This window comes from Thunnus maccoyii, chromosome 19 (genome assembly GCF_910596095.1).
Source record: "Thunnus maccoyii chromosome 19, fThuMac1.1, whole genome shotgun sequence".
NCBI lineage: Eukaryota > Metazoa > Chordata > Actinopteri > Scombriformes > Scombridae > Thunnus > Thunnus maccoyii.
In genome coordinates this window covers 12493833-12521317 of record NC_056551.1, presented here as the reverse complement: position 1 = coordinate 12521317, position 27485 = coordinate 12493833, and the positions used below count along the sequence as shown (strand labels likewise).

General features: G+C 42.1%; 1 protein-coding gene across 7 annotated transcripts in view; it reads right to left on the bottom strand.

Moving 5' to 3' along the window:
* The window catches only part of exd3 (exonuclease 3'-5' domain containing 3), a 46574-nt gene that overhangs the window by 5933 nt on the left and 13156 nt on the right, over window positions 1-27485 (bottom strand). For all 7 annotated transcript variants that reach the window (XM_042395535.1, XM_042395539.1, XM_042395540.1 and 4 more), the window contains 7 exons: window positions 27148-27346; window positions 26930-27039; window positions 26321-26504; window positions 25955-26127; window positions 24871-25089; window positions 24651-24704; window positions 24392-24523 (listed from right to left, as the gene is read on the bottom strand). In XM_042395535.1, the coding sequence (XP_042251469.1) occupies window positions 24392-24523; window positions 24651-24704; window positions 24871-25089; window positions 25955-26127; window positions 26321-26504; window positions 26930-27039; window positions 27148-27346 (1071 nt within the window). The remainder of the gene's footprint in view (window positions 1-24391; window positions 24524-24650; window positions 24705-24870; window positions 25090-25954; window positions 26128-26320; window positions 26505-26929; window positions 27040-27147; window positions 27347-27485) is intronic.

The window sequence follows — 27485 nt, the reverse complement described above, 5'->3', positions numbered from 1 at the left end:
AAACATATATACAGTTTATATGAAAAGAACATCTTTTCTAGAAACTACAGCATCCCTTCCAAGGAAAAATTAAAAAAATAAAACATACAAGACCAGAGATTCATTGTTCGCTCCCATCATCCCATGTCTGGTACATTCTGCCATCTCTGGTTCCCTGTCATTCTGTTGGGCGGACATAAAATTTTGTTGCCACTGTGAAGTCATCCAGGTCCAATGAAAGTGGGACAGCATGCTGAATTGGAAAAAGCAGCTTCATGCTACCATAGAAATGATGACTAAGGAGAAGCTAACAGGCCGAAAGCGTTGACCTTTTTCTCTGCTTTCCCACACTGCTCTAAGGTCATGCTAGGTGATTTGGATACATTCCAACCGCAATGATTTTTACTGACGGATGCAAACTGTGGAAAAGTGACCTGATTTAATTTTTTTTGGCTGGACAGAAGGAAGGAGGAAAGGAGTGGAAACATTGCACTTCATTTAGCCCTCTTCCACTGAAAACGCTGACATCATATCAGCGTTAATCATTAAATCAGTTGTTATCTTTTAGTGGAAAATAAAGGCTGAATACTAATCACCAGTCTGCAATGTGATACTGGTGACAAAAAGACGGGAAGTCTAGTCACAAAATTCTTCTCACTGATTAAACAGTTACTGAAAGTCATAAATACCTTGATTTTATTGATTAAATCACATACTTTTTTTTTTTTTTTTTTTAACTCTGCGCACTAGTTAAAAGGCAAAAGACATTTTTTTTTTTAAATTTGTTACAACACACCATCAGATTATAAAATGCATCCAAATTACGGTGAAATTACAACCAATCCTCTCATGCTGTGAACGAAATAATAAGCAAATTGCTTAGTAAATTCAGATGGGCTGTACGGACATACTACTCAAAAAGTGATTAAACGAATAAAAGTGCATCATGTAATGGAATTAAAGGGCTGTACAAAAAATAGCTGAAAATAAAGTTTTCCAACAGCATGTCATCATTGTGTCATTTTCATAACTGAAAACATGAAGTCAACACATGGTGAGCACAATATGACAATGATTTCAATTTTGAAACAAAGTCTGTAGCTATGCACAAAACTCTCTTAATATATTGCTATTAGTCTTTAAAATGTGATGCTGTTTATTAGCTGACTTTGCTAGTTTTTGAAGTTATTGAGTAGATCTTCTAAATAAATTCTTACTGTATATATATATATACATACATATATCTTAACACCTAGAGATGGGTCAGTTTTCTACTGCAGCAGGAACGTGAGGGAAATACTGAGGACCTACTAAATGTACTTTCCCACAGTATCCTGAGGGTATCTGGCCAGTGTCTCAGCCCGACAGTCTGAGGTAATTACCAGTTCTGTTAACTAACCACTACCACCTGACAGCAACCTGAACTTGGACCACAGCAGAGCCTGTCTGGGCTTGACATCACACACACCTTCCTCTGACTCACTTCACTCACACACACACACACACACACACGTACAAACATACGCGCAGGCAGTCGCAGGCATACTGCACAGCCATGAAAAAGGTGTAAAAACTCACGAGCAACTCACTCACACACATATACACACGCCCTTCCCTGACTCATGTTGCACCCACTCATTTCACCTGCATGAAGCACAAATTATAGAAGTCACGTTAGTTCCTTCCTGATTTTCCCAGGAGTGCGAATCATGTGGCTGTTGCTATGACAGCGAAAGTCTGCTGTTGCAGTCGTTTATGTCGACAAACTGGAGATCGGCATGCATAAAAAAGGATATTACAAACCCGGTGAACGTCTTTTCGAGTCAGCAAAGACAGATGTGTTTTTCTAAATGTAACCGCTTTATTTTTTCAGGACTTCTTCATTGCTCATTTTGCTCAGTCGATTCTTGACAGGTTGAGGGGGTGTTTACTTCATCCAACATCCCTTGCCTTTAGGCTATCATGTCCATTAATAAGGAACTCACTCAGCCGTAATTAAAAAGAAATGAGCAGCCTTTCATCCATGAGAAACCTGTTAATGCTTTTATCTCTTCTCACTCAATCATTGTAGCATCTACAGAATAAGCCTGGAGAGATGCTTATAATAACGTCTCTCTCTCTCTCTCTCTCTAAATATATATCTATATATATATATTGGACATATACGAATATATTTTCTTACTTTTTTCTACAATATTTACTTCTTTTTTGAAAAAGGTGCTATAAATGTTTATCAAATCTATTGTATATTTGTCCTTTTTCATATGTGGTTGACTCTAGTTTTGTATTTATTGACCCAAAATGTAATCTTATATTTTAGTTACTATATTATGTTATGTTATAATGTAGGTATGTAACATTACATGAATAGGAAATGTGTTATATTGATGAGATCATTGCATTGTTTACCATTAATATTTCATTGATGTAATGAGTCTGTGGTTGAGACTGTATCAGATCAGTAGCCACAATTATGATTTCATGTTTCAGCCACTCAGAATACATTAAGAAACCTTTTTAATTGTATGTATTGCTTGTTTAGCCCCTCTTCCTCAATCGCTTTAACTCTTGCACAATCTCTTTTTGTTTCTCTCTCTCGCCAACATTGTTTTCCATTTTCAACCGTTTTCTCACCCTCTACTTGGCCTCAACATTTCTGCCTTTTTCTTCCCTCCCTCCTTTGCTCCCTAGTCCCTTTTTATTGGAGCTCACTAAAAAGGGGTAATGAAGAAGATAATAGTCTAGAGTCTAGCAGATAACAGTCTAGCCGTCACACAAATAGCACTAATGCTTTCCCTTGGCTTGGCACAGTCAGTTCATTCTGTTTTTTACCCACTCAACCTTCAACCTCAACCTCTATCTCTCCTTCTCTCCAATTGAACCTATGTCTTCTCTCTTGTTCTATGTCTTGCTTGAAGCTCCATCTACCCCCTTCCAGTGTTCCCTTCAATCTCCCTCGCTCCTTCTCTCTGGTTGTCTCTCACCTCTAACCTCTTTCTTTCTCTCCTTCTCCAAGCACTCTCTTTTTTTTCTTCTCTCTCTCTCCTCAGACGCCAGATAGCTGGGACCGGTCTAAGCCAAACAGCTCAGGAAAACAACGTGCTGAAAAGGTCCGTTGACAATGCTGCTCACTGGGCAATCGGTTTTGAAGAGGGATAAAAAAACATCTCATCTCAAAAACATAAAAAGCTGGATTAAACCGCCAGCCAGCCTCTATTCATATGTTGCTTTTTATAATTATGGGTAAAAAATTAACCAAACTAAACTATGTTAGAGGGGCAATGCACTGTGTGACAACTGACATCAAACACTTGGCCTATTGTGTTTGCCAACTGTAGTATTAGTTAATTCCCAAGCCAGTTCTGTGTTATCGCAACTGAAAGTTGCTCTGTGATTAAGAAGTTTAACCTGTAAACATGACGGCGGAGCACTTCTGGTGGCTGGTTCATGACGAGCCATTCGACCAAATGTTAATACCATTTGAAAACCTGCCAATTTTCAGTTCCTAGATGTGTAGGTTTTCATAATATCTCAATTGTTAAGATCATCTGATCTGATGAGAAAGCAAAACTGTCGGATTCTTTTTCAGGCATTATTCAAAACCACATACAACCCTACAACGTAATCTTGCTCATCTGTATGTATTGCTGTTCACCACGTAACCTTAATCAAGGCATTGGTGGTAATTTTCTTTTAAAACAATGTAATATTGCTTGTTTCATATTTCTGGTTATATTGTGCACCACTTCTTAAGAGATAAACATCACAAGCTTTAGAGATAGAAGCCAGTCAAGTGGTGAGAGATGACGATTGTTATGGAGGGTCAAACGGCATAGAGATTCTTCCCGGCATTCCAGGATTACGGATAAAAAGATGTTGAAATTATGACATTAGAAGAACGTGGCGGTGGATATCATTGATAAGGGAGAAACTGCTTATTGTGATGTCTTATGTGTAGTGTCCTGCTGAGAAGTTTAAAGAACTGTTTAAATTCTACTAGCAAATGCTGCAGTCAATAGTCAGAACAAGCTTTACTTTTTCAAAAAAAAAAACCAAAACAAAACATTGAAATAAATCCTCAATGACAGATTGCACTGAGTTACTGAAGTTAATGAAACAGTAGCGAGTCGGCGAGTTCAACTGTTCCAACTGTCAGAAGAAGCTCCGATCAAGCACACTCTGGTTTAATCCTTGCTTGTAGATTAATACATGAAACAAAACAGTACTCTTATTTGTTATCACAACCTATTTAAAACAAGGTTAAACTGAGAAAACTCCACATGCTTGACTGCACAAGGCTGGGGAAACTCTGTCTGACAAGTTTTGTGGTGCTGTGCAATAAAGACAACTGGCTCTCTCAAATATAGAGCATCAGCGCAACTGCCAGTTAACATTTGTCTTTTTGAGACAGACCTGGCGCTCCGAATGTTTTTCCCCCATTTGTCTATGTACAGTCAGACATTTACACACGCTTACACACTAAAGCTGTATAAATATGTTCATTTTTCCCATGCCTTCACTGCACCCATTCAACCCGATTTTGTTACGACATCCACAGCTTTCCTCGACATGCGCTAACAGTTCTCAAACTGTCACTACACCCACACACTCCAAACTGAAATTCAACCCACTCTACCTGAATCCATCAACCTGAACTACATCTGCGCACACACACACACACACAGACAGACAGACAGCCCCGTCATGGGAGAGCCACCGGCAGATTCCTTCGCTCAATGTTTATCGCTGCTGGCGCATATTTCACCCTCCGGCACCCCTCTTCACCCCTTCTCTCACTTTTCCTTTTTTTCTCTTCCTGATGTAGAGGCACGCAGGCACGCAGGGAATGTTATTGTAATGCACAGTGATTCATCCAGGACTGTAAATATTGACGGTGGTGGCGCTGGCGGTGGCTGCTGCTGCTGTTGCTGCTGCTGCTCTGTTCTGCAGAGCTGGGAGAGAACAGAGAGGAGATGCCTCTCCCACATGACTTTTTAACCAACAAGGTGTCAATGTCAGGGTGGGGTACCAGCAATTCACTTTACATAACTACCTGCGTGTCCGCTGATTTGAAAGTTGAACGCTTGCGTAACCAGATGAGGGAGTTCCTTAGTGGTCGATCATCTGCTGTCACAACAGGGTTTAAGAAAAGACCACAAAGTTAAGACAGCTGGTGAAAACTTACTGAGGGCGTTTTCACACCTGGCTTGTTTGGTTCAGTTGACATGAACCCTGGAGCGTTTACCCCCTTGGTGCTGTTCGTTTGGTGTGAACAAAGCAATCGCACTCGGATCAAAACAACCGGATCGAGATCTTGTTGAAGAGGTGATCTCAATCCAGTTACAAACCAACTCTGGTACAGTTCTTTTGTGGTATGAATGTGATCTGACCTCGCTCTGACCCAAATGCAGGAAGCATTGTGCATTTTTTTTTGATTAAACCAACTCCCATAGGCAGCTGCACTGTGTGTGTGTGTGTGTGTGTGTGTGTGTGTGTGTGTGTGTGTGTGTGTGTGTTATGTGCTCAATACCAGGGCTGTAGTCTCCTGGTGGATTAGTTGGTCGATATGCTCTCGTCTGACCAAATTCTAATTGGTCGAATAATTGCTGTGCAACGCGTAAACCTCTGTTAAGGAATACGGCAGTGCGTAGTATATTTGCATAGCGGGTGAGAAAGAGCGAGTGGCAGAAAAGTGATGGTGAATGCGAGCGCAGCAGAGGAAAAGGTTAGCAATAAGTTGTCAGCCTGGCAGTAAACGTACAGTACAGACTACAGTGTAACGGTTAATAAATACTGCAGCTTCTCAAGACCATGAAAAGTCATGTCTGTTATTTCGCCATGTGCTGGAAAAGTGAAGGGGGTTAGCTCCAAAGGTAGCAACAATGGGTTAGCCTAACCTGAAGACACTAAACAGAGAAACAGAGAACGGAGACACGGAGACACGGAGACACGGAGACATCCAAAAATTTTTAATAAAAAATTGAAGTGCTTTTTGATTTTGGTATATGGCCCAAACGATGACCACGATTACGAAGAGATGCCAGTTCTGACTCATAAACAGAGTGACATCTCCCACATGGCTTTTGTTGATTTGCCCTTTGAAACCAAACGGACTATAGGTGTGAAAACGCCCTTAGATCATCTGCGGCGGAGACTTACAAACTGCCGTCAACAATGTGGTCAGTACTTCACCGTCTAGCACTACTTTTTGAGTGCTTTTGCAATTGTTGGTCTGCAAGGTTTTTTATGCAAGTTGATGATGATCTGCTGCATTGTTTCAGCACATAGGCTACCTTTGGCTTTTCTGCTTTCTCCTGCCTTCACTGATTCCTTACAAATGAGTGCAGCAGGTTAAAGCTACCTGAATGTAGCAGACTTTGCCAGCTGTGAACAGGCTTTTTGGTGGCAGACATTCTGGGAAATTCTGGGGCTTGAGGCATACACTGCTGGCCAGATTCACATGATCGTTGGCTGCTTTATTTTTTTTATGCCTTTTATTTATATAGTACCCAAGTTGATAATTGTATCCTTTTGTATGGGCATTTATTGCATCATCTTGTAGATATACATTTCCGACACAGCAACAACAGCCCGAGCATTATCAAGCAGAATTTACAGTTTCGGCATCTGTGTGATGTAAATTTTGTCATCTTCCACACGTGTTTGTCAGCCTGTACAGTTTGTGCCGATAAGTACGTATGAGCACATTGATGTATGCAGACAATCAATGTAGTACACACAGACCTTGTGTTGGGCGATATATTGAAATAATTCGATTAATACTGCTATCTCATAGTGAATTCATTTACGAGAGGGACAGACTGAAAATGACTCTGGTGCAAACTGGTCTGCGTTCTCCGCTTGTGTTTGTTGACGATGTATCATCTCTGGTTACGAGAGTTGATGTGCTGGGAGTCGACTGGACTGAGTGTGGATTCTACTTTGCTCGGTCTGCTCTTGCCATCTGGAGAAGAATTGCTATCATAGTTCCTGTGACCAAAACACAACTGAGCAAAAACCTGATTTGTGCCTTGTCGATATAAAAAAATGTTGATCTTATATTACTTTTTTTTTTTTAATAGTGTTAATGTCCAAAACAAACAATTGTTGAAGTTCCACACTAAACTCACATCCAAACCCACTATATTTCATTTTGATCAGTACCTCAGCTGACCAGCAAATGGGTTCAAGAAGAAACCATATGTCTGGGCACACTCAAAAAGCTGGTGTTAATCACAAAGCAAATGATAGTGAGCTGTGTTTAGATGGGATTTTATTGGGACCACAAATGACCAACTGGTCTGTGAGACAATGGAGAGAGATGCTGAGCAAGATAGCAACATCATTATGTTTGTAGGTCCACTGCAGACAGACACACACACATTATATGTCCGAGAGTCATCATATATATTATCAGCACACACACAACTCACAGTGGACAGGCTATGGAAGGGTGAGATAAAGGCAAATAAAAGAGGGAAAGGGCTCGGGGTTAAGTGGCAATAATGATGCAGGATAAGACATCAGTGTGAGTGTGTGTGTGTGTGTGTGTGTGTGTGTGTGTGTGTGTGTGTGTGAGAGAGAGTTCAAACTCACTTCAAAGTGAGTCTGGGAGCCTTGTTCATGTCAACAGGAGACACAGGAGAGGGACACAGCATTAGAAAAGCAGAGAGGTAGAGGGGGAGGTTAAAAAAAGGAGGATGTGGGGGAAAAAAGGAAGCAGTACACGATGGTGAACAAAGGCTGAAGGGAAAGAGAGGACTGAGGTGGAGGAGGGTAAGGGAGGGTTAAGGAGAAGTGGGTCGGAGGTGAGAGGTTGGGGTATGCGGGTAGAGGAGGGGAAGGGGAAGGGGAAGGGGGGGGGGGGGGGGCTCTCGGTGAAGGGGTTCACCTCTAGTGTGAATGCAATGAGGTAAAACCAAAAGAAAGGACGATGGAGAGAGTTCCTGTGTCATACACCCTCTTTAATTCTACCCTTCCTCCCCTCCTCTCCGCTGTCCCCTTCCCTCCCTCCACCGCTGCTCCCTCTCTGCGACCGGCCCCAGCAAATTCCCTAGGGCCAGGGGCAGTCCCCTTTCAGTCTCCAGTGACACAGTAATTAGAAGTGTGGGAACTGAATCCATCCCTCTTTCTGAGCCCCGCACTCCCACCCGCACCCCTCCCTCCCCTTGCTAGCTTGCTCCCTCCTTTCGCTGGCCCTCGCCCCCCTAACCAGCTCCCGGCTCCTACCCCTTCCCCTCTTACTTCCTTTGCCACCTCTTTTTTTTGCACCCCACCTCAGTTCTCTATCTCAGGAAGTAACATCTAACCTCAGAAAAAAGTCTCACATGGGGTTAGGAAGATATATGTTGATGTTGACCTCATGTTAAAATCTTAATATCTGCCAGCCTGCATCATCATCTACATCTAATTGGATGGAAACCTTGAAATAAGTACATGATGACAATTTTACAGACACTGAAGATATGAATATCACCCACTGGCAGATTCAATTAAAAATCAAACAAAAATCCATAATGGGTGAATCCTCATGGGCCACCTGTAATGTTCATGGGAGCTACACATCACACACACTCACACACATACACGCACTCAACCCCATACCCTTCATTCACCCCCACCCCAACCCCTCCCCACCCCCCGCCCTCCTCTACAGCCACAGAGTCCCCTATCTCTTCGAACAGAGCAACGCTGTCTCTCCCGCTCTCTGTCAAGCCCACCACCACCACCACCGCCACCCCAACCCCCATTCGCTATCTCCGCGGCGATAACCATGGGAACAGCAGCACTGTGGGAACGGGCCACCAGTTGACCAAAATAGACAGCAGGAAAATGGAGGGAAAGAAAGAAAGAAAAGGCTCCCTGCGTCCAAGGAGGCCTGTGTGTGTGTGTGTGTTTTTGTGTGTGTGCGTGTGTGTGTGTGTGTGTAGGAGGTCCATGGGATCATCCAGACAGACAGGTACTCAGGCACTCCAGTCACCTCTGGTTTCCACCGGCAACAAAGGGGACGCTGAGTGGCTTGAGTTGCTACATTAATTCATTACTGGACATGCGGCTTTGCTTTGAGATGGTGGGATATGCCGAAAGTTCTCCTTCACACACACACACACACTTTCAACAGTCCTATAGTTACTAGATAGCAGCTTCCCGTGCAAGAGGCTACACCCTTAACCACAAACACCCACACCCAAACAACACACTAATATTACACCATCTCACACCCAGTCACACCCGCAACCACTCACCTCTAAGAGCACATGTGCAAACACAAGTATTCAGTCTGAGAATTTACAGAAATTCAGGAATGAGATGACTGGCACGGTTGGCACTCAACTCAGAAGAGTGAAGATTAGTTTCGACCAATACGAGGCTGAAACTTCTGTACACTAAAATCAGGGAAAACACCATAAATGAAGCACTAAAATGCTTCTTACTGATGAGAAATTTTCACAGTGAATGTTTTAATCGTGGTCACTCTTCATGTTCATCATCATGTTTTATTTATCTTTCATTCTGAACCACTTGGTAACTTTGTTTTATGAATTAATATTATTGTTATTATCATCATTTAATCACCTGTTTTTGGAAACCATTCGATTTTTTTTAATTCGCATGTACTAGAGCCTTACTGCTTGGTCTTTTTTTTCAATAGATAATGTATATGAGAGATGCGATTCCCTCCAATGACCCCATCAAAGCTTGTACCCTTGTGTAGATATCAGAAATAAAACAACTATGTATCCAAACTGCTTATATTAGTGTGTCTATTTGCGTTCGGTCCATAGGCGATGCTGTGAGTCTCCAGAGAGTACACACAAGAATACATACATACAAACACACTCATCAGACTTCAGGATACAAGTTAAAATGGTGGGATGAAGTTCCTATGAGAAACATTAGACACTGGTTTTCCTTGGCCTGAAAGGGGAGGAGGAGGAAATAGGGAAAAGACGCAAGTTGCGCATCATCATAATCATCTTTTTTTTTTTTTTCTTTTTTTTTTTTTTACCTACTGTGGGTCTAATTTTCCATTCCATTTATATCCTGCGTGTCTCTCAGTAGCTCAGAAGTCCAAGAAATCTTGGAAAGTCTTGGCTTATACTCTTATTTTATCTCCCTTCCTCTTTCCCCCAAACTTACATTATGCCTCTATGATGCTGTCTATTTCTGATTTCTCTTTTAACACTCTCTCTTCCTTCATGTTTTTACAATGAATCCCTGCATCACACAGACTTTATTTCAGTATCATTATGTCATCTTCACCCCCTTTCTTTGTGTATTTGATACATATCCTTTCTCTGTACTCTTTTTGCTCTTTTCTGATTCCTATCAATCCATCTACTCTATCTATCTACACTGCTCCCCCCTCATCCTTTGCTCTTTCAGGCCTTTCCCAGGCCAAGCAGCCTGACCTCTCCAGCCTTCTACCTCTTTGCTCCCTGGGGGTGGAGATAGAGGGGGGTATGCCTGTGACCATTCCCACCCTACAAGGACTTTCACTTTAATCTGACTCTGAGTAACAGAGGAGAAAGAGAGAACAAAACAGAGAAAATGTGTGCGTGTGTGTGTGTCCACGCCAAGCCTAGAGCTCCCAAAGCAAACAGACTTCTAACCTCCTGATAGAATCACATCACGCAAACTGCAGGCTTTGGGAAGAACCACTGCAAGACTTAAAGGAAAAATTCACCACTGTGAATATGATGATTTCTCCAAACTAGGTCACCTATGTAGCAGAATTGTGCAATTATATTTGAAATTGGTGCCCTATGACTAGAGAAAACTGAGAAAAAGGCTGTAGATTCCCCATACCGCTCTACACTAACCAGAATGCGTCGCACTCGTCCAATAAGGTTCCAGTGAGCTACTCACGGTGTGTTTACAACCAGCCGGTTAGCAAGACAAAGTGAGCAGCGTTATATGTCTTTACTGTGGATATATCATACCAGTGTTTCTAACCCTAACCCTGTTTCTTTTGCCTATTTTGGATGACGATGAGCCGGACCAAATTGCGCTCAAAGCTGGATGCAGCTGCAAGTTACGTGTAACACAGTCACTGATGTGCTGTTCTGTATTCAGAGTCAAAGTCGGATGTAATATTCTGTCAGAAAACAAAGTCACGTTTACCAAAACACTGCAAAGTTTGTTGCAGCGCATTCTCTCTGATGATCCTCACCAGGCAGGACTGGTCATGCAGCAGCCTCACCAGCTGCAGCGCCTCTCTCTCACCTGACATGTTTACAGCTACCGTGGTCGCTTCCTCCCCCACATTGTTTTGTCTGATTACACAGCACTATATTCAGCCTCATAAGTTGTTATAGTGGCGCCATATCTCTGCTCTGACATTATATTGTAAAGCTAGTTGTTTGTTTGTAGTAGATTCAGCTCTTCTGGATGAATCACGGAGACACTTAGTATCTTAGCTTAGCTGCGGCCATAACGTCACTCCAATCCGGTGGTCACTTCCTCTTCCAGACTCTGTTGTGTCTGATTCACCAGATGATATTTGATACGATATTTCAGTGTCTGCTTTTCCCTACCACTGGCTTAACATGGTAGATGTGAGTGTTTTGGGAGACCCACATTTTACTGTCCTTGAAGGCACCACTGCAGAAAATGAGTGGACGTAGTTTGTAGTGTAACGCAGATCTCAAACGTCCGCTGGAGGATGTGTTTTGCGTCACCTGGCAGACTTTTGCCAGTAAATGAGCAGGGAGCTCTAGGTGCAGACAACATGGAGGGAAGTTAAACGTTGTTCATTTGCATATACTACCCACATTGTCATGGTACGTTGCTGGTTGAAAATCGTCAAAGTTTCCCTTTAAGTTTTAATGCTGGGCTGCACACACATTCCCAAGACCTACACATGCGCATAAAAAGACCTTAAAATCAGACATTTAATGAATGTTCACAGAAAGTACCGACTTATGATAAGAATAAACTGAAAACGCAACCTCTCATGATGATAACAATCGCAGTTTCGGTCAGGTCAAATAAAAACAGCAATGCATCACAGGAGCATCAACTCTGAAACACAACTCTCACAAAGTACAGTGGTTGAGTTCACAAACCACAGACTATGTGGGGGGTTACCATCCATTATCTCTGTCGCCATGAGGTTTAAATTTAATTGTTGACACAACTCATTCTCGGAAACTACACACACACACGCACACACACACTTGCACTAACACACCGCGTGCACGTACACAGGGGTGTAGAGAAAAAACAACTGAGCCCACAATGGATGGAGCTATTGTTGTGAAGATATATAGGTCAGTGGTTCCCTGTCCTGCTGGTTTTTTACACTATCAGTTGCACTAACCACATTCACATGACACTGAAGGTGTCAGTCAGGTTTTGACTGATAGCTAGAATGAGAACCTGCAGGGCTGTGGTTCCTGAGGACCAAGATGAGTCACTTTTCACATTAGTGAGCGGTTTGCATGCACAAGCACATGTCTGTGTGACGTATTAAGTCGCATATTTAACAAATATCACAACTCATGAGTTCTGAAGTGCTGCAGGTGCACACATTAAGGCACGTAAGATTCTATGAAAACTGAGAATCGTGGAGCATCCACCTTTTTAAGACTCCAACACAATTCTGTCAGAGATCTTTTATTTTAACTTAACAGTCCTGAAACTCAATAAACAGTAGACAGGAAGACGCATACAATCACACAATTTACTTTACCACAACTGTAGTTTGACACGCAGACACAGACCACACACGTTCAAGGCGTAGAGAGCCAGCAATCATGAGCTGAAAGGTAGCTAACATTATGCAGTTAGTAACCTAACATTAGCAAAACACAGGAGAGAAGGATAACATGATTTGATTCCTAGAACTCCTTCATGCCATAGGGATTGTTGTTACTGTAAGCACAAACCTGGCAGAGATGAGGTATCTCTTCTTCTAAAACTTTATAAAAGACTCAAATATTGTTTTATAACTGTCAAACATCTACCAGAGCTTGTATTGGTTTGTTTTTGTAAAAAAAAAAAAAAAATATGGCACAACATGTCTAACCACAAACTTAGTTTATACTTTTCTGCATTCTAGAGCTGGGGGCTATGTTGCAGTTTGGTCATGTCATTAAACTGGAATAAAATCCTACAAACTTCATAGTAAATTTGGCAGAATGACAACTACAGGCTAATAAGCAGTCTTGGATCAATCAGTAAACAGAGGACTGGTTCCATGTCAGCCTGTTAAATTTTTTGCCTCCACAAAAAAAAAAAAAAAAACTGATGTAACCCTCAGATTTTTTGACTTAAACCTTCAATCAAGTCAATCTCTCTCCTAAAAGTCACGGCAATCAGATCACAGTACAAAAAAGACTTCAAATAGAAGGTTGAAAAAACTGGGTTTCTGCCAAAAAGGGGCCATTTGTAATATCATGTGAGCAAGCATGGCTGCCTCAAAAGCAAGACCGAGCTACTAAAGCGAGGCCCGTGTGCCACAGAGTCGTGATAATAGCAAACCCTAAACCTCAGAGATATTTCTCGCTGGCAGGTATTAAAGCAAAAGGTTGACAAGAGTTCTCTATCATCCGTTAGTTGTACGCAGCGCAGGCAGAATGAGCTGGGATGGTTTGGTTTAGCTGGTATGTTGCACTGCGTGTTGAGTGTGGGAGAATGATCTATGATTCACTAAGCTGCAAAGACCCAAGATCACATTTCACTTTTGCAAGGGAAACCATTATACCATGACCACAGACACAAAGACAGTCATACCAGCAGTATCTGGGAGACGAATACACAATTGTTAGGGCTTATTCTCATAGCATTTTCTGCTCTTACCTTTTTGATTTACATTTCATTGGTGGAAGCAAAAAATTTCTGGCTAAACTTTAAGTAAATCTAGACTAAATAGGAGCATGGGTACAAATCACCTTATTAGAACAAACCAATTAACTGTTACCAAATTTCTAATCTACAAATCTTTAATACTTTTACAACTGATTTTGTGTGGTTTAGATCTCACTCAGCATGCCTTAATTGTGATGTTGACCTGACTTATGCATCTAAAGGAATGCATACACTTTCAAGTTATACAAAACAATGAATAATAATGCATTTCTAATGGCTTAAGACCTGTTTTCTGTGTGGTACTGTTGTCATTAGCTGACCTTAGCTTTGTTATTATACTGCAAAGAGTTCTGCGTCCCTCAAGAGACTATTTAGAAGCAGAGGGCAATCGCTCACAGCAGCACAGTCTGGGTTTGCAGCTACTGTGCTCTGCAAAACATGAGAAACTTCCTCTTTCTGTGTGTATGTTTGAAAGGAAGGCATCAGTAAGTGGTTCCCTCTCTCTCTCTCTGAGTGGCAGGGGAAAGTAGACCCTCTCGAGTGCCTCTCGGCTTCCCCACCTCCCCCATGAGCCAATAACGCAGTCAGACAGAGACACACACACACACACACACACACACACATTCATGCTCACACACACACACACACACACACACACACTCAGACACACAGTGTGGTTTCTCCTCTGGAGGGGAACATAAACAGGGCTGTCTGTCTGCGAGCGGAGAGCTAGTTCTCATGACATCACCACCCAGCAGGAATGCTCTGCTCTGCCCCGTCAAAACCCCTCCACCGGCCAGCAACTCGCACACACACGCACACACACACACACACACACATACATACACAAAAACACATGTTGAATGATTTATGCACGTCCACATTTTCACAGGGAAACGTACCACATACACAACACGCACTCAAATGGCATTTTGAGCTATTTTCTCTCTCTGGCATTTTCTTACATCGCGATTGTTTTTAATTTCTCTCTGCTTGCAGACATCCACTTCCTATGCATCCCCTTCTCTTATCTTTTGTTTTGCTCATTCTCCCCCATAATTTCTCATCCTTTCATATCTGTATTGCCTGTGATGTCTACAGTATCAGACCACACACGCACACCACAGAGACACGGAGCGAGCGTGAGAGAGAAATGAGAGATCAGAGTAAAAGTAGCTCAATACAGAGAATAAAGCTATATCACCTATGAGAAACTTTGTGTGTGTGTGTGTGCATAAGTGTGTGGGTGTGGGGGACATGGGAAATTACGCACTACTTCATTGTATTGGTGTTTGGAGGAAAAGCCCTATTGAAGCTCTCCCTCCTTCCTTCTCACCTCTCTTCCTCCCTCTCTAACTCTCCTCCCGTTTCCATCCCTCCATCACTTCCTGCTGCATCTTTCACTTGTTTACCACCTTCCTCCATCTCCCAGCGCCGTTTTACCCTTCATATTCCACCTCCTCGCATCCCTCTCTCCAGCTCAACCTGTCACTGTCATGAATTCTCACAATTTCTCTCTCTTCTCTTTTTCCTCCTCTCTGTTTCTCTCAGGCTTTTGGGGAAAGCAGTGACAGGAAGCAGCTTGGCTCTCAGACAATGGAACACATCAAAAAGCAGCACCAGCCTCACCAACTTCACACACACACACACACACACACACACACTCACGCACACAGGCACACACACACACACACACACAAACAGAGCAAGACAAACAGGACATTCCAGCTGCCGGCTGCACCGGATTCCTCGCCTTGGCTAATCTGAAACGGAGAGTGAGACTGGGAGTGGAGCGGAGAAGCGAGGCAGGGTGAGAACAGTGGGTGAGGGAGAGCAGGAGAGATGGAGAGAGAAAGAGAGAGAGAGAGGGGGGACCAAGCAGAGGGTGAGAAGGAGAAACAGATAAAGAGAGGGAGGGAGTGAGAGAGAGAGAAATAAATGTTGGGGAGCAAAAAAGGGGAAATTGGAAAAGAGGGGATTGGAGAAGGTGAAGCAATTGCAAAAAAAAAAATTGTGATTTTGAGTTTTTAAACGATAAGTGTTATTGTAGTATACATGTTTTTATACGGTGGTGTCCTCGTGCATGTCTGAGAGGGCGTTTGTGTATAGTGGTAACCAAACACATTTAACAGCATATGATATGATTGGGTTTCTCGCTCAATGTCAACTGAAATTGGCTCCAGCTCACCTGCGACCCTCTAGAGGATAAAAGAGAGGTAAAGAAAATGGATGGATGGATGGAAGGATGATATGATACTGTGAGTACTTACCTGGGGTCAGCAGATGGTAAGAAGTGGGTTGCTAAATGTATTCATTTTGGTTGAAATTAATGTTCTGTACATGGTCCCTGACAAATAAATTAGATTTAAAAAAAAAAAGAAAAAAAAAAGATGTTTTCATTTGTGTCATCAGCGATTTAAAAATGAATGTGTGTTAAATATAAATCTACAAGCAGGGAATTTTCATACCTACCCTACTTTTCTATGACACAATATAGTTGAATGAACTGATGTCTTGGCATGCATTTAAATAAGGAAGAGTGAATAAAAGACAGGTAGAAGGAGAGAAAATGAGAGTGGAAGCAGATGAAGAGAACGAGGGAAAAAATATAGAAATACTCAGAGCATGTCCACAGTGTTGCATGTACTCTTCAATAAAAAAAAAAGGGTTTTTTTTGAGGGTTTGCCACCCACACTAAAAGGCTTTCTTTTAGGTAGTTGGCAAACAAACAAGAGGTTGTTTGAACATATTGTATAGACCGTTTTGACAAACATGGGCGGATACCCACTCAGTCTTCAGGACAGAGCTTAGTTCCTCAGAGTTTCTCTGTAATCACTTATTTTCAGTTTTAATATACACATTACACAGTGCAGGTGCACACAATGACCTATATTTCTGTTTCCGGACAAGTTACATGATTGACAGTCATCGATGCTACAAGTTCACCTTGGCTAATTCAACTGAACTGAATTGTTTTATACTCATAAGGGGGTCTTACAAAACAAACAGAAAAATATGTCAATGACAATACCTGTATTGTGTGACTGACTATACTCATATACAGAGTCATCACATTAATAGCTGGAGAAAAAGCAGAAAGCTAGCTGCTTTACACTGCTGCTTAGCCATGTTTGGGAAAGGTTCACAAACTGAAACCCTACACATTAATGTTCTCAAAACAGATGTTCAACCCACAAAACAGAAGCATTATTTAAATATCATTTATATCATTTAAATCATTTCACTTGGAACATCAAGCGGATGGGTCCGCAAAAGGAAGGAGGCTTTTTTCAAGTGTATCTGTATGACATTAGACATGGTTTAAAGTGATGGGCGAGCGAGGAGAGGTTGATCTGACAGGGTTGTGATGTGAGAAGGAAGCAGATCTATAATTAAATAGTCTGAAAACTACACACACGCAATCATCTGCCCCTCCGCAAAAATTTCAAGGTTGCAGCGTATGTGTGAAAGGGGCTCAAGTGGGCGAACCTCAACGGCGCTTGAGCGACTATAAATTCACACACAAGCATGCAGATACACATCATACATGCACCCGCACACACAGGTGTCATTGCATTGCTATGCTATCCTGGGGCCAACTTGACTGTGGGAAAAGAGGGCAGGCATAATTTCTTTAAGAGCAGATGCATGGTGAGTGATGGCTCATCTTCTTCCTTATCTATCTGTGTGTGTGTGCGTGTGTGTGTGTGTGCGCCCGCGTATGTGTGCGCCCGTGCGTATATGTGTGTGTCTACTATTGTGTCTGCTCAGGCTGCCATGAGAGTCAACTTCAAAATGAGTCAGGGACACTGAGGGCACATCTCACAAGTTACAAGCTGCAAGTTTTTTCAAGGGGATTTTCAAATGTTTCACACATTTCCAAACATAACTGCCTGCTTCTCACAAATTCTACATTTAACCGCGACAGCGAAACTACAGCAGACCAAGTAACTGTTACAGTACTGTTGCTAAAATATAAATATCTATATTTGATGTACAGTATAAAAAGGTTAAGGTTAACCATTAAAATAAAGTTTGATCCCTAAAATGTCACATTCTAACAAAACACTTTTTCTTAAAGAAGACCCGGTGTGACAGCTTCACACGATCAATGAAGATCATTATGATAAAAATGTTCACATGTATGCAAACTGCTGAACATCTGTGTTTATATAAGGTTTCAATTTGTGGGTCCTTGATGATGACATGACAATGATATAATTCTACAAATTTATGTTAGCTAAATAAAAGATTCTGAGAAAGCCATAATTAAAAACTAAGAAATCACTTCCTGACATTTTTCTTTCACGCATATGAAAAGTTTGGTCTCATGTAATGCGTAACAGAGGAACACAGTTCAATTCAATCATTTCATACGAGATTCTGCCTGCATTTGCCAAGCATTAAATATATTTTTATATCACAAAAATATCATTAATATTGTTATTTTAACCATCTTGCCCAGCCCTATAATTTGCTTATTTCCCTATTATTAATCCAGTACTAATACATCTGTTCTGTATCTAATAAGATTAATCTATAAAATTACCCTTGCATTGGACTTCTTAATAAGTGTGGTGCCACTGTTTCCTCTTTCATTGTCTACTTCATGTTCCAGGGAAGCACTCAAGAATACATCCATATTTCTGATGAAAACCACACATACGTCAATATTTGACGACGTGAGAATGAAAACAGGTTGGTCGTTTCAGCTCTAACCCCCTAATCCTAACCAAATCACTTCAGGCCTTCCTCAGTAACTCAGTGAGTCAGCTTCTCATTCCAGTGAAAAAGTCATCTCCACATCAAATGTTATCCCCTGAGTAGCCAAGTGAAAGCTAAATATTTGTGGTCCGGTCTTACTTGCTCACTCATTCATAAACTCACACACTGGAGTGACACAACAATCACAATGGCCTTTCCTGGTTTGGCTCCCCAACAGACAGACAGACAGAAAGACAGAAAGACAGACACAGCGACAGAACGTCGCCCTCAAGACAAAAAACAGACAAAGAAGACAGACATACAGGCTGCTCATCAGTCACTCATAAATGCATAACTGTACCCGCTAACAATCAACATGTGTGTATGCCAGAAAGACTTATTGTGAGAGTGACCTCTGTTATGTGCGAGCAACACTTTCTCCCAGTGTGTGTGTGTGTGTGTTTGTACTTTCTCAAACCGTATGTGTGTGTGTGTGTGTGTGTGTGTGTGAGTGTAACAGGAGACGCGAAGCCTTCGCCACACACAGTGGGAAATATTTGGGATGGTTTCCCTCGGAATGTCTTGGCGTGCCTATGGAATGCCCCCCTCCTCTCCTCACCGTCTCCTCCTCCCCCTCTCTCGCTGTCGCTCCCTCTCGTCTCCGGAGAGAGGGGAGGGAGAGTGGGAAAACTGGCGGGACGCACGAATCCGACCCCTGTTTTGTCACTGCGCAGAAAAGGTACATGCACAGAAACGGCGCATGAATGCAGACGGAGCCGCTGAGTTTAAATGCTTCGTGTAGGTTTGTGAATACGTGACGTCGTGTGTTTGGATTTCACAGCTTTGTGTTTGACCGCAGTGTGACACTAAACATGTTTGTGGTTATCAAAAACATCAATGCGAATATGACTTAAGGTGTGAGAATATACTGCGCGAGTCTATAAAAAGGATCTTCTGTTTTCTACTGGATTTCTAAAACATCCTGAAAGTGACTAACCCTATTACACTCATACACTCACACATGCACGAATATACACAAACACATACACACGGGCAGTGAAGGGTAACTTTAAACGTGTCTCAACCTCTCACATTCCTCCTGTTTCTCAGCCCGCGGCTCTCTTTGTAGATCAAAGGACAGACAACAAGTCTTTCTATTGCCTCGCCCTCCTCCACCCCTCCTCTTCCTTCAATGCCATCTTTCTCAGACACTCTCTCTTCCTCTCTCTCTCTCTCTTCCTCACTCAGCAAACACTCATCTCACTTGCACACGAGCTGATTATTTCTGACTTTCTCACACAATCTCTGTAATAACGTCTCAGCTAATCCATGCTATTTTTAATGTCTTTCTCCTTATCGCTGACTCGCTTGCTTGCGCTGCCGTTCCTTTTTTCTCTCTGACTTCTTACCTCCCTGCCATCACCTCTGTTCTCACTTCTCTCCCTCCCTCCCTCCATCCGTCTCTCCCCCTTTCCTCTCCCTTACATCCCCCCCCAACCCCCCACCCCCCCACCAATCTCTCCCACCCCTCCCTCTCACGGTGTGGCGGTTCCTGTTGCTCTTGTTTTCACTTCCCCAGTAGTCTGGTGCGTGGGAACCAGCGTTTCTGCTGCAATAGTGTCTACGACTGAGTGTGTGTGCATCTGTGACCGAGCCTGTGTGCCCTCAACTGCTGTGCGCGTGTGTTTAAAAAGGTGCTGAGGAGGCTGTGTGTTTGTCTGAGTATGATAGTGCCCGTATATGTTGGTCAGTTATGGGTTTTAAATGTGTATGCGTATCACTGTATATGAGTGAGTATGTGTGTTTGGTTGGCTTCATGTCTATCTCTTAGGCAATCTCTGCTATCTCAACATGTCTATAAATGGCCAGTATGGGACATCTGATGGAACTACGCAACCCAACGGAAGTGTGTGTGTGTGTGTGTGTGTGTATGTGTGCATGCATGTGTGTCCGGAAAGTATAGACGCAGCAGGCATTAGCGGTAAGGATAGGATACAGCTGAATAAGGAAACTGTAATGGACCAATCACCAACTCCACCCTCTTACCCAACCCTTTGCAGGAATCCAGAGATGAAATTTTGTTAAATGCTGTGACATGTGTCAACATCCTGACACAGTAAAACTTTATCTATCTGAACACGTTATGAATTCTAGACACATTCATATATTGAGAATACACTATCAATAAATGTTGTATTTTAAAAATGCATCATTTGAAACGAAAAACAATATTTATCGGAAAGATCGATATCAAAACATATCTACTGTATGTTCACATCCTGTAGTTTTCATTTGTGCCAGAGGAGAGTGACAAATGATTCTTCTGTGTTGATAAATTAAATGAAGCTAAACATACAGTCATGTAGAACTGTGCTATTTGAATAACAATGGTTTTAACTTCTAAATGACTTGTGGAGGAAGCAAGCGTTCGTTTTTGTTTGTGGGGTTTGATAGTTATCACATACACAACTAAAATAAGCATAAACATTGCTCCAGTTTGGATAAGTGACTTACATACAGAACATAGATGAAATAGTTTTCTTATATATTCATAATAATTTAGAGGATACGGCCGGTTTTGACCTACCTAGTACACACACAATACTTGTAAGTAGGATCAGATTATTGTTGGTTTGGCTCTGCACATGAGATTTGTTGACAATAAGAAAAATGTAGAAAATTGCCAGCCTTATCCTTTAATGGCATTGTTGATTAATTATTTGATAAATCAGCCACACTGTGTTTAATCTCTAAATTCTCCCGCCTACTTTTTTTTCCCCCCTCATCACTGAATGTATTTCTACTGGTTATCTAGTTCGTCCTGTGTTGTACCCCTCTGCCATGACAAAAATCACATTCTCCTACAAACACACTCGAGGTTAAAGTTAACACTGTTCTGCCTCATTTAGAATAGATCAGATTAGTGTGAATCATCATAAAAGCATGTCATGCAGTGTCCTTTTTTTTTTTTTTTTTAATCATCTCTTCATTGTACAAGCATGCAGACGAGGACACCCAGACACAAGAGCCCCTTCTACATCTCCCTTCCCCTCTTGGGGTCTCCATGGTGGACACACATTCCTATGCCTCTAAAATCTCTGTGTGGCCTATTGATACACAGAGACAAACATTAACCCTTTCCCTGCGCAATCTTTACACACACACACACGTACACAAGACTGTGGTTAATCTCCTCTTCTCTGTTTTTTTTTTTTTTTTTTTTTTTTTTTTTAACTTCTCTTTCCTCATGGCATTCATCTGTAGTGTATGTGCATGAGGGAGAAGCAGAGAGAGACAAAGGGAGAGAAACTAACCCATCCATTGCTAATCAGAGAGCTTTACAATCAGATAACAAAGGGGTTAACTTCGCCTGGGTGGGCCGTGGAGCAGCCCCCGGGGTGAAAAACTCTCTCTCTCGCTCTCTCTGACACACACACACACACACACACACACACACACACAGTGGTGTTTCCATCACTTCAGAGGACATCACATTGACTTACATTCATATCCTCGAGATTTATCCTAACCTTAACCATAACCACCACATGCCTAACCCTAACCTTAACATAACCTTAACATAACCCTAAACTAACCTTAACTTTAAACCAAGTCTTCACCCTAAAACTTATGATTTACATTAAGGGGACTTGCTTTTTGTCCCCATGAGGGAGGCGAGTCCCCACAGCATGACTGTGTAAACAGATTCATGTCCCCACAACATGAGGAATACCTGGACCACACACACACACACCTTCATTTGGTATTAATTAGTATTCTACTTAACAATAATCCATTTTAATATGAACTGTATAGTAAAGACATTTATTGTCTGTCTTAAATAACATTTTAGATAAAAATTTTGAAAATATTTAATTCCAGAAAATGATTTATTAGGCTAAGGAGGAGATACAACCTCAACCAGAGATTACTCACATCGTAGGACAGTATTTTTCTCAGGTCAGTATATAAACTCATGGGAAAGATGTGCGTGAGAGCTGTTACTAGTGGTGTGAAACACTAAATTATTTTAGAGGTCACATTTGGGCTTCCTTTGGCCACAATATGTCATAGTAACCTCCCCTTGAAGTGGTGTTAGGAGTGACCCATAAATAGGGACGGTAGGTGGATGACCATTTGGCCTCTGGTCATCAGGCAGGTTTTTTTTTTTAGGGTGCTTGTGTGTGTTTGTGTCATCAGCAGCAGCATCAAGGTGGTCCAGGATGTCTACATTTTTGGGTCTGAAACAATTGCACCCAGTGGTGTATCTTGACACATTTGGGGCCCCCTACTAAGAGCGGGCCAGAACACCCAAGCTTAGAAACTGCCCCGCACACACCACCGCCACACACACACACACACACAAACACAAACATAGCCACTGTAGCACACACAGGTTTCCCCAAACAGCCACCCACGGAGATTTCTACAGGTCAGGTGCAGTAAATAAAACGTTTATTGGCGGCAACTGCCATCGAAAATCTTTTCAAGGCTTCGCAGAATCTTGGGAATGAGAACAATGCAGTGTAAAGCACCTTTATGTCTGTGTGTATCAATATTTCTGTGACTGACGAAAGAAGAACACGATACTGAGGGTATTTCTGAGGAAACATATAAATGAAAAATATCCTGTTTCGCTTCTCCTCCCAGTTCAACTCTGTTCCATCCTGGTTCCCTTCTGGTGGTTACATTACCTTTCAACTCCTGGTGTTACATTGCATGGTGATAAAAATTTTGAAAAAAAAATTGAATAGCTCATGTTTACTTCTCCTCATCCATCCATCTACATCTACGCCCACTTTCCTTCTTCCCTGCCACAAACTCCAACTCCTCCCGGGGCATACGGAGGCATTCCCAGGCCAGATGGGATATGCAATCCCTCTACCGTCTCCTGGGTCAGCCCCGGGGTCTCCTCCCACTTGGACATACCTCCACAGGGAGGCAACCAGAAGGGATACTAATTAGATGGCCTGAGTTGGCTACCTTCAATGCGAACGTGCAGCATTTCAACTTTAATCTCCTTCCGAACGTCTGAGCTCCTCATCCCTGTCAGTAAAGGTGAGCCTAATTTGGCTGCTTGTATCTGCAATCTCATTCTTTCAGCTATTGTCTCCACATTGCACACAACACCCATATCACTGTCAATGCCATACCAATCTGCCTGCCAATCTCTCACTCCATCTCAACATCACTAGTGAACGCAACCCAAAGACACAGTCACATAGAGGTGAAAACATGCTCTCCCTCTGGGCAAAACTGGAGAAGAGTTTGGTTTCAAGAGTTTGGTTCTGGAGCCAATGCTGAACATAGAGGTAAATCAAACCATATGAGGTTTCTGTAGCTTCACCTCCTGCACTAGCTTCTGCTCCTTCCTCAACAGAGAGGTGACATTCCACTACCATAAAGTCAGTTTTTGTAGCCAGAGTTAAGCATGTAAAAAGCACAATTTTTGCATTTCTGCTTTTAAAAAAGTACCTCTTCTCCATTTTCCCCTCACTATTTATTAATTTCTTCCCCTTTCATTCAGTCTTACACAATAAACCACAGCCACCACAAGCTTGGTTCTCATAATTCAGGAAGCTAACCAGTTCAGCAGTGTTTATTAACCACAGAAATATTGCCTGAGTATTCATGTTTCTTGCACTTCTCACTGAGATAGGACATCAAACTTTTCCTTCTTCTTTCTCATTTAAAGTTGCTGAGAGTAAAGCCTCAGCTAAATTCCTGAAATATCAATGTGGTGCCTGGTATGTAACATGATGGTATCGTTGTGTAACTGTACGCATGTAATCTGTCAATCTGCTATTTTAGTGAGCAGGCTGACACAGAACCGATGCTGACATTTATACACGGTTAATTTTACAAATACTTTCAGAACCAGCATAAACTTTCCTACCTGGCAGCGGCTGAATATATCGCTGGGAGTGGGCTGGACATTGAAGTGTTTGAGGACTCGAACGGCCTGGTCTCTGGCCTTTTCTGAACAGTCTAGGGACAGACAGCGACCCTCACCCACCTGGGACCGCAACTACATGGAGAGACACACAGACACCGAATGAATACATGTGAACAACAAACACACACATAAAATACATCATGGGTTTGTAGGTTGATATTTGTTCATAAGTTCACTCTGGCATGCGTGTATTACTTACGCTTTGGTATGGTTGTCCACATGTGAGTATGACTCGACCTTCGGCTTGTGCTAACTGACACACAACACATTAACATCAGAACAAAAAGACACATGAAATAAATGCGATTGTGAGCTCTCTATGTGTAGTACTGGCTGAGTCTGTGTTTGGTTCTTTCATGTGTTTATTGTCCTTGTATAAAGAGATAAGTGTATGTCTTCAGCTAAGACTGTTAACTCACCTTTGCCGCTTTTCTGTGATCATCGGTGTTCTCCAACATGACCACATCAACTCCTAAACAGCGCAGGTACCTCCCGAGCCCTTGTAGCATGTTGTCACACACCACCCGCAACTGCTGGGGGGGCAGAGCGGGGGAGTCCTCTGAGGGCTTCTTGCCACACAGGAGGCCTTTCTCTGTGTCAGAGTGAGGGGGACTGAGCCTTTGAGCCCCCTGACATTCCTAAATGGACAGAGACAATAATGTGATACTTAACTGATCCCCACAGGGGGATTTTCTTTTCACTTGCACCGCAGTGCAGGGGAGGTCAAAGCACAGGGTGAGCTATACAACCGCACCCCTGGAGCTGATAGGAACTGCCGAAGTGTCTTGGTCAAACACGCATTGTCCCTCCCTGCAGGCTGGATGCTCAAACCCAGGTTCTGCAGTTGAAGGTTTTCCCGTATTGTGTCACTCAGAAGCTCACAGGACTAAAATTTGTATTAGAATAATAGTTAGCTGCTGTTGTTGGATCATTGTGCTTAGAAATGTGCAAGAAAAATACTAAAATTTGGCTAAATTTTTGACTTGCAGTTGAGTGCCTTTTATTAAAAATACCATTCTGACACAAAGGCTCTCTCTAAAGTTACCAGCCTGTTTCCTCAGGTTCCTTGTTTGTTCATAGCAAAGTCCCACAGGAAAGTGTTTGTACAGAAATATTTCTGATAAAGTGAAGTAATAGTGTGTAGGTCTGAGAGGAGAACCATATTACACTTTTCAGAGACAAACATGAACATGTCAAGTTCAGGTCAAGAACAGGTCAAGTAGTAAATGGATTCTAGCTTCAACAATTTCTTATCTTATTAATGAAATTCCCTTCTCCTGATTTCAACATATCTGTCTCTATCTGTCCAAAAAAAAAAAAAGAGAGAACAAAAGAGAGTCAGTTTTCCTGAGCTATGTGTCTTTTGTGTGTTGACCCTCCAGGAAACTTGCCATTTTCATTTATTTAATCATCACATCCTAGACTTCAAACTGTTTGGTATCCATGACAACCTTATAAAAATAAGTAAACAAACACTGTAAATAACAGCAATTGACCCCTGACCTCTTTGCCATGGGCCTGTTTCATTTGCATTGCCCGTTTATCCTTCTGCTTCTTCTCTCTGCCCTTCTCTGATTGGCTTGAAGAGATGCTGCGCAGGTCCGCTGGCAGCCCAAACCATGCCGGGTTGCTGGAAAGGACAGAGTAAACATCCAGCAAACAGTAGGCATCTGCCACTAGAAGGAGGTTAAGGAACGAGAGAGAGAAAGAAAGAGGAAAGAGGAGAGGGGGGGTGGGGGTGGGGGTGGGAATTTATTGGTTTGCAGTTCGTCAGGGGATAACAAAATAATCTGTGATATTCTATAGTGAAAAGAACAGCGGCCATCTGTCTCTCTGTCATTGTGTGTCTGCGCATGCATAATACTTTACCTGCATATCTAATTTGGCTGATGCGTAGCGGCCGCTTCTCCCAGTTGGACATCTGCTCTGTCTTGTCCAGGGGCCTTCCCAGGACCTGTTGTACCAGCAGACTGAGGCCTTTCTCTGCAGAGCCCTCTCCGACCAGCACCTCCTTAGGGCCATTTTGAGTCCTTTTGACCTTACCACGCTGGATCTGTGTAAGGCATCACAGAATTTATATATAATCCTTTCACAGAGAGACAACATAGCTTCAAACTCAGCAGCTTCATTCATTTTAAAGTAATGTAGAATACTGTTTCAACCAGGCATCTCATGTGATCTTCAAAAATATATCTTTATTTTCAGTTAAATGTCATAATAAGTATAAAATAAAAATGTTACAGGAATTTTAAAATAGAAATGTGAGACCATCTCTCAGGCACCAGTTTCTGCTTTTTTGTAAATGTACTGAAATATAGAAATAAGTAAGCTATCAAAAAAAACCTGCATTTGTAGAAACATTACACCCCTACTAATAAAGAAAGAATGATGCTCTCATGGTTCCTCTTTAGCCCACATGCCAGATTTGATTTTAAAACGTATTTATATGAAATTATGTCAATGACAGGATAATGTTACCTTTTGGTGTATACTAAGAAGATCAAGCACCCCCTCCATCTTCAGTGGCTCCTCTAAAAATTGGTGCCAGGTGGCCAAGAGACACTTGAGATCTCCGGCCATACCATAACCTGAATGAGGAAAAAAAAAAAAGAGAAATAGGGGAGACAGAAGCATAAGTAGAAATGCCGCGGATAAATCTGACTTAATTTTTGCCTGGTGTTTGGTGCACTGCTTACCCAGTTTAATGATGTTTCGTGTAGAGAAAAAGCTCCTGATGAAGCTAATAGTGTCTGGGTGTTGACACAATCCGTTTGCACAGAGGTCTAACAAGAAAACCTGGTCAAAAACTGCAAGCTGTATCAGAGCAACTCTCTGAGTTGAGATACAGCCAAACGTAGGCTGCCACTCCATGTCAACTCCCACTACGCCACCGTCCTAAGGAAGATTAAAGACAGAGGATGATAAGACAGCAGCAAAAATACAGAGTTTTCAATAGTGCCTGCCCCTCCTTTATAAAGATTTTCACTAAAGTTGATTTAAACTTGAAGCAAAACCTTTTTTTTTTTTTTTAATC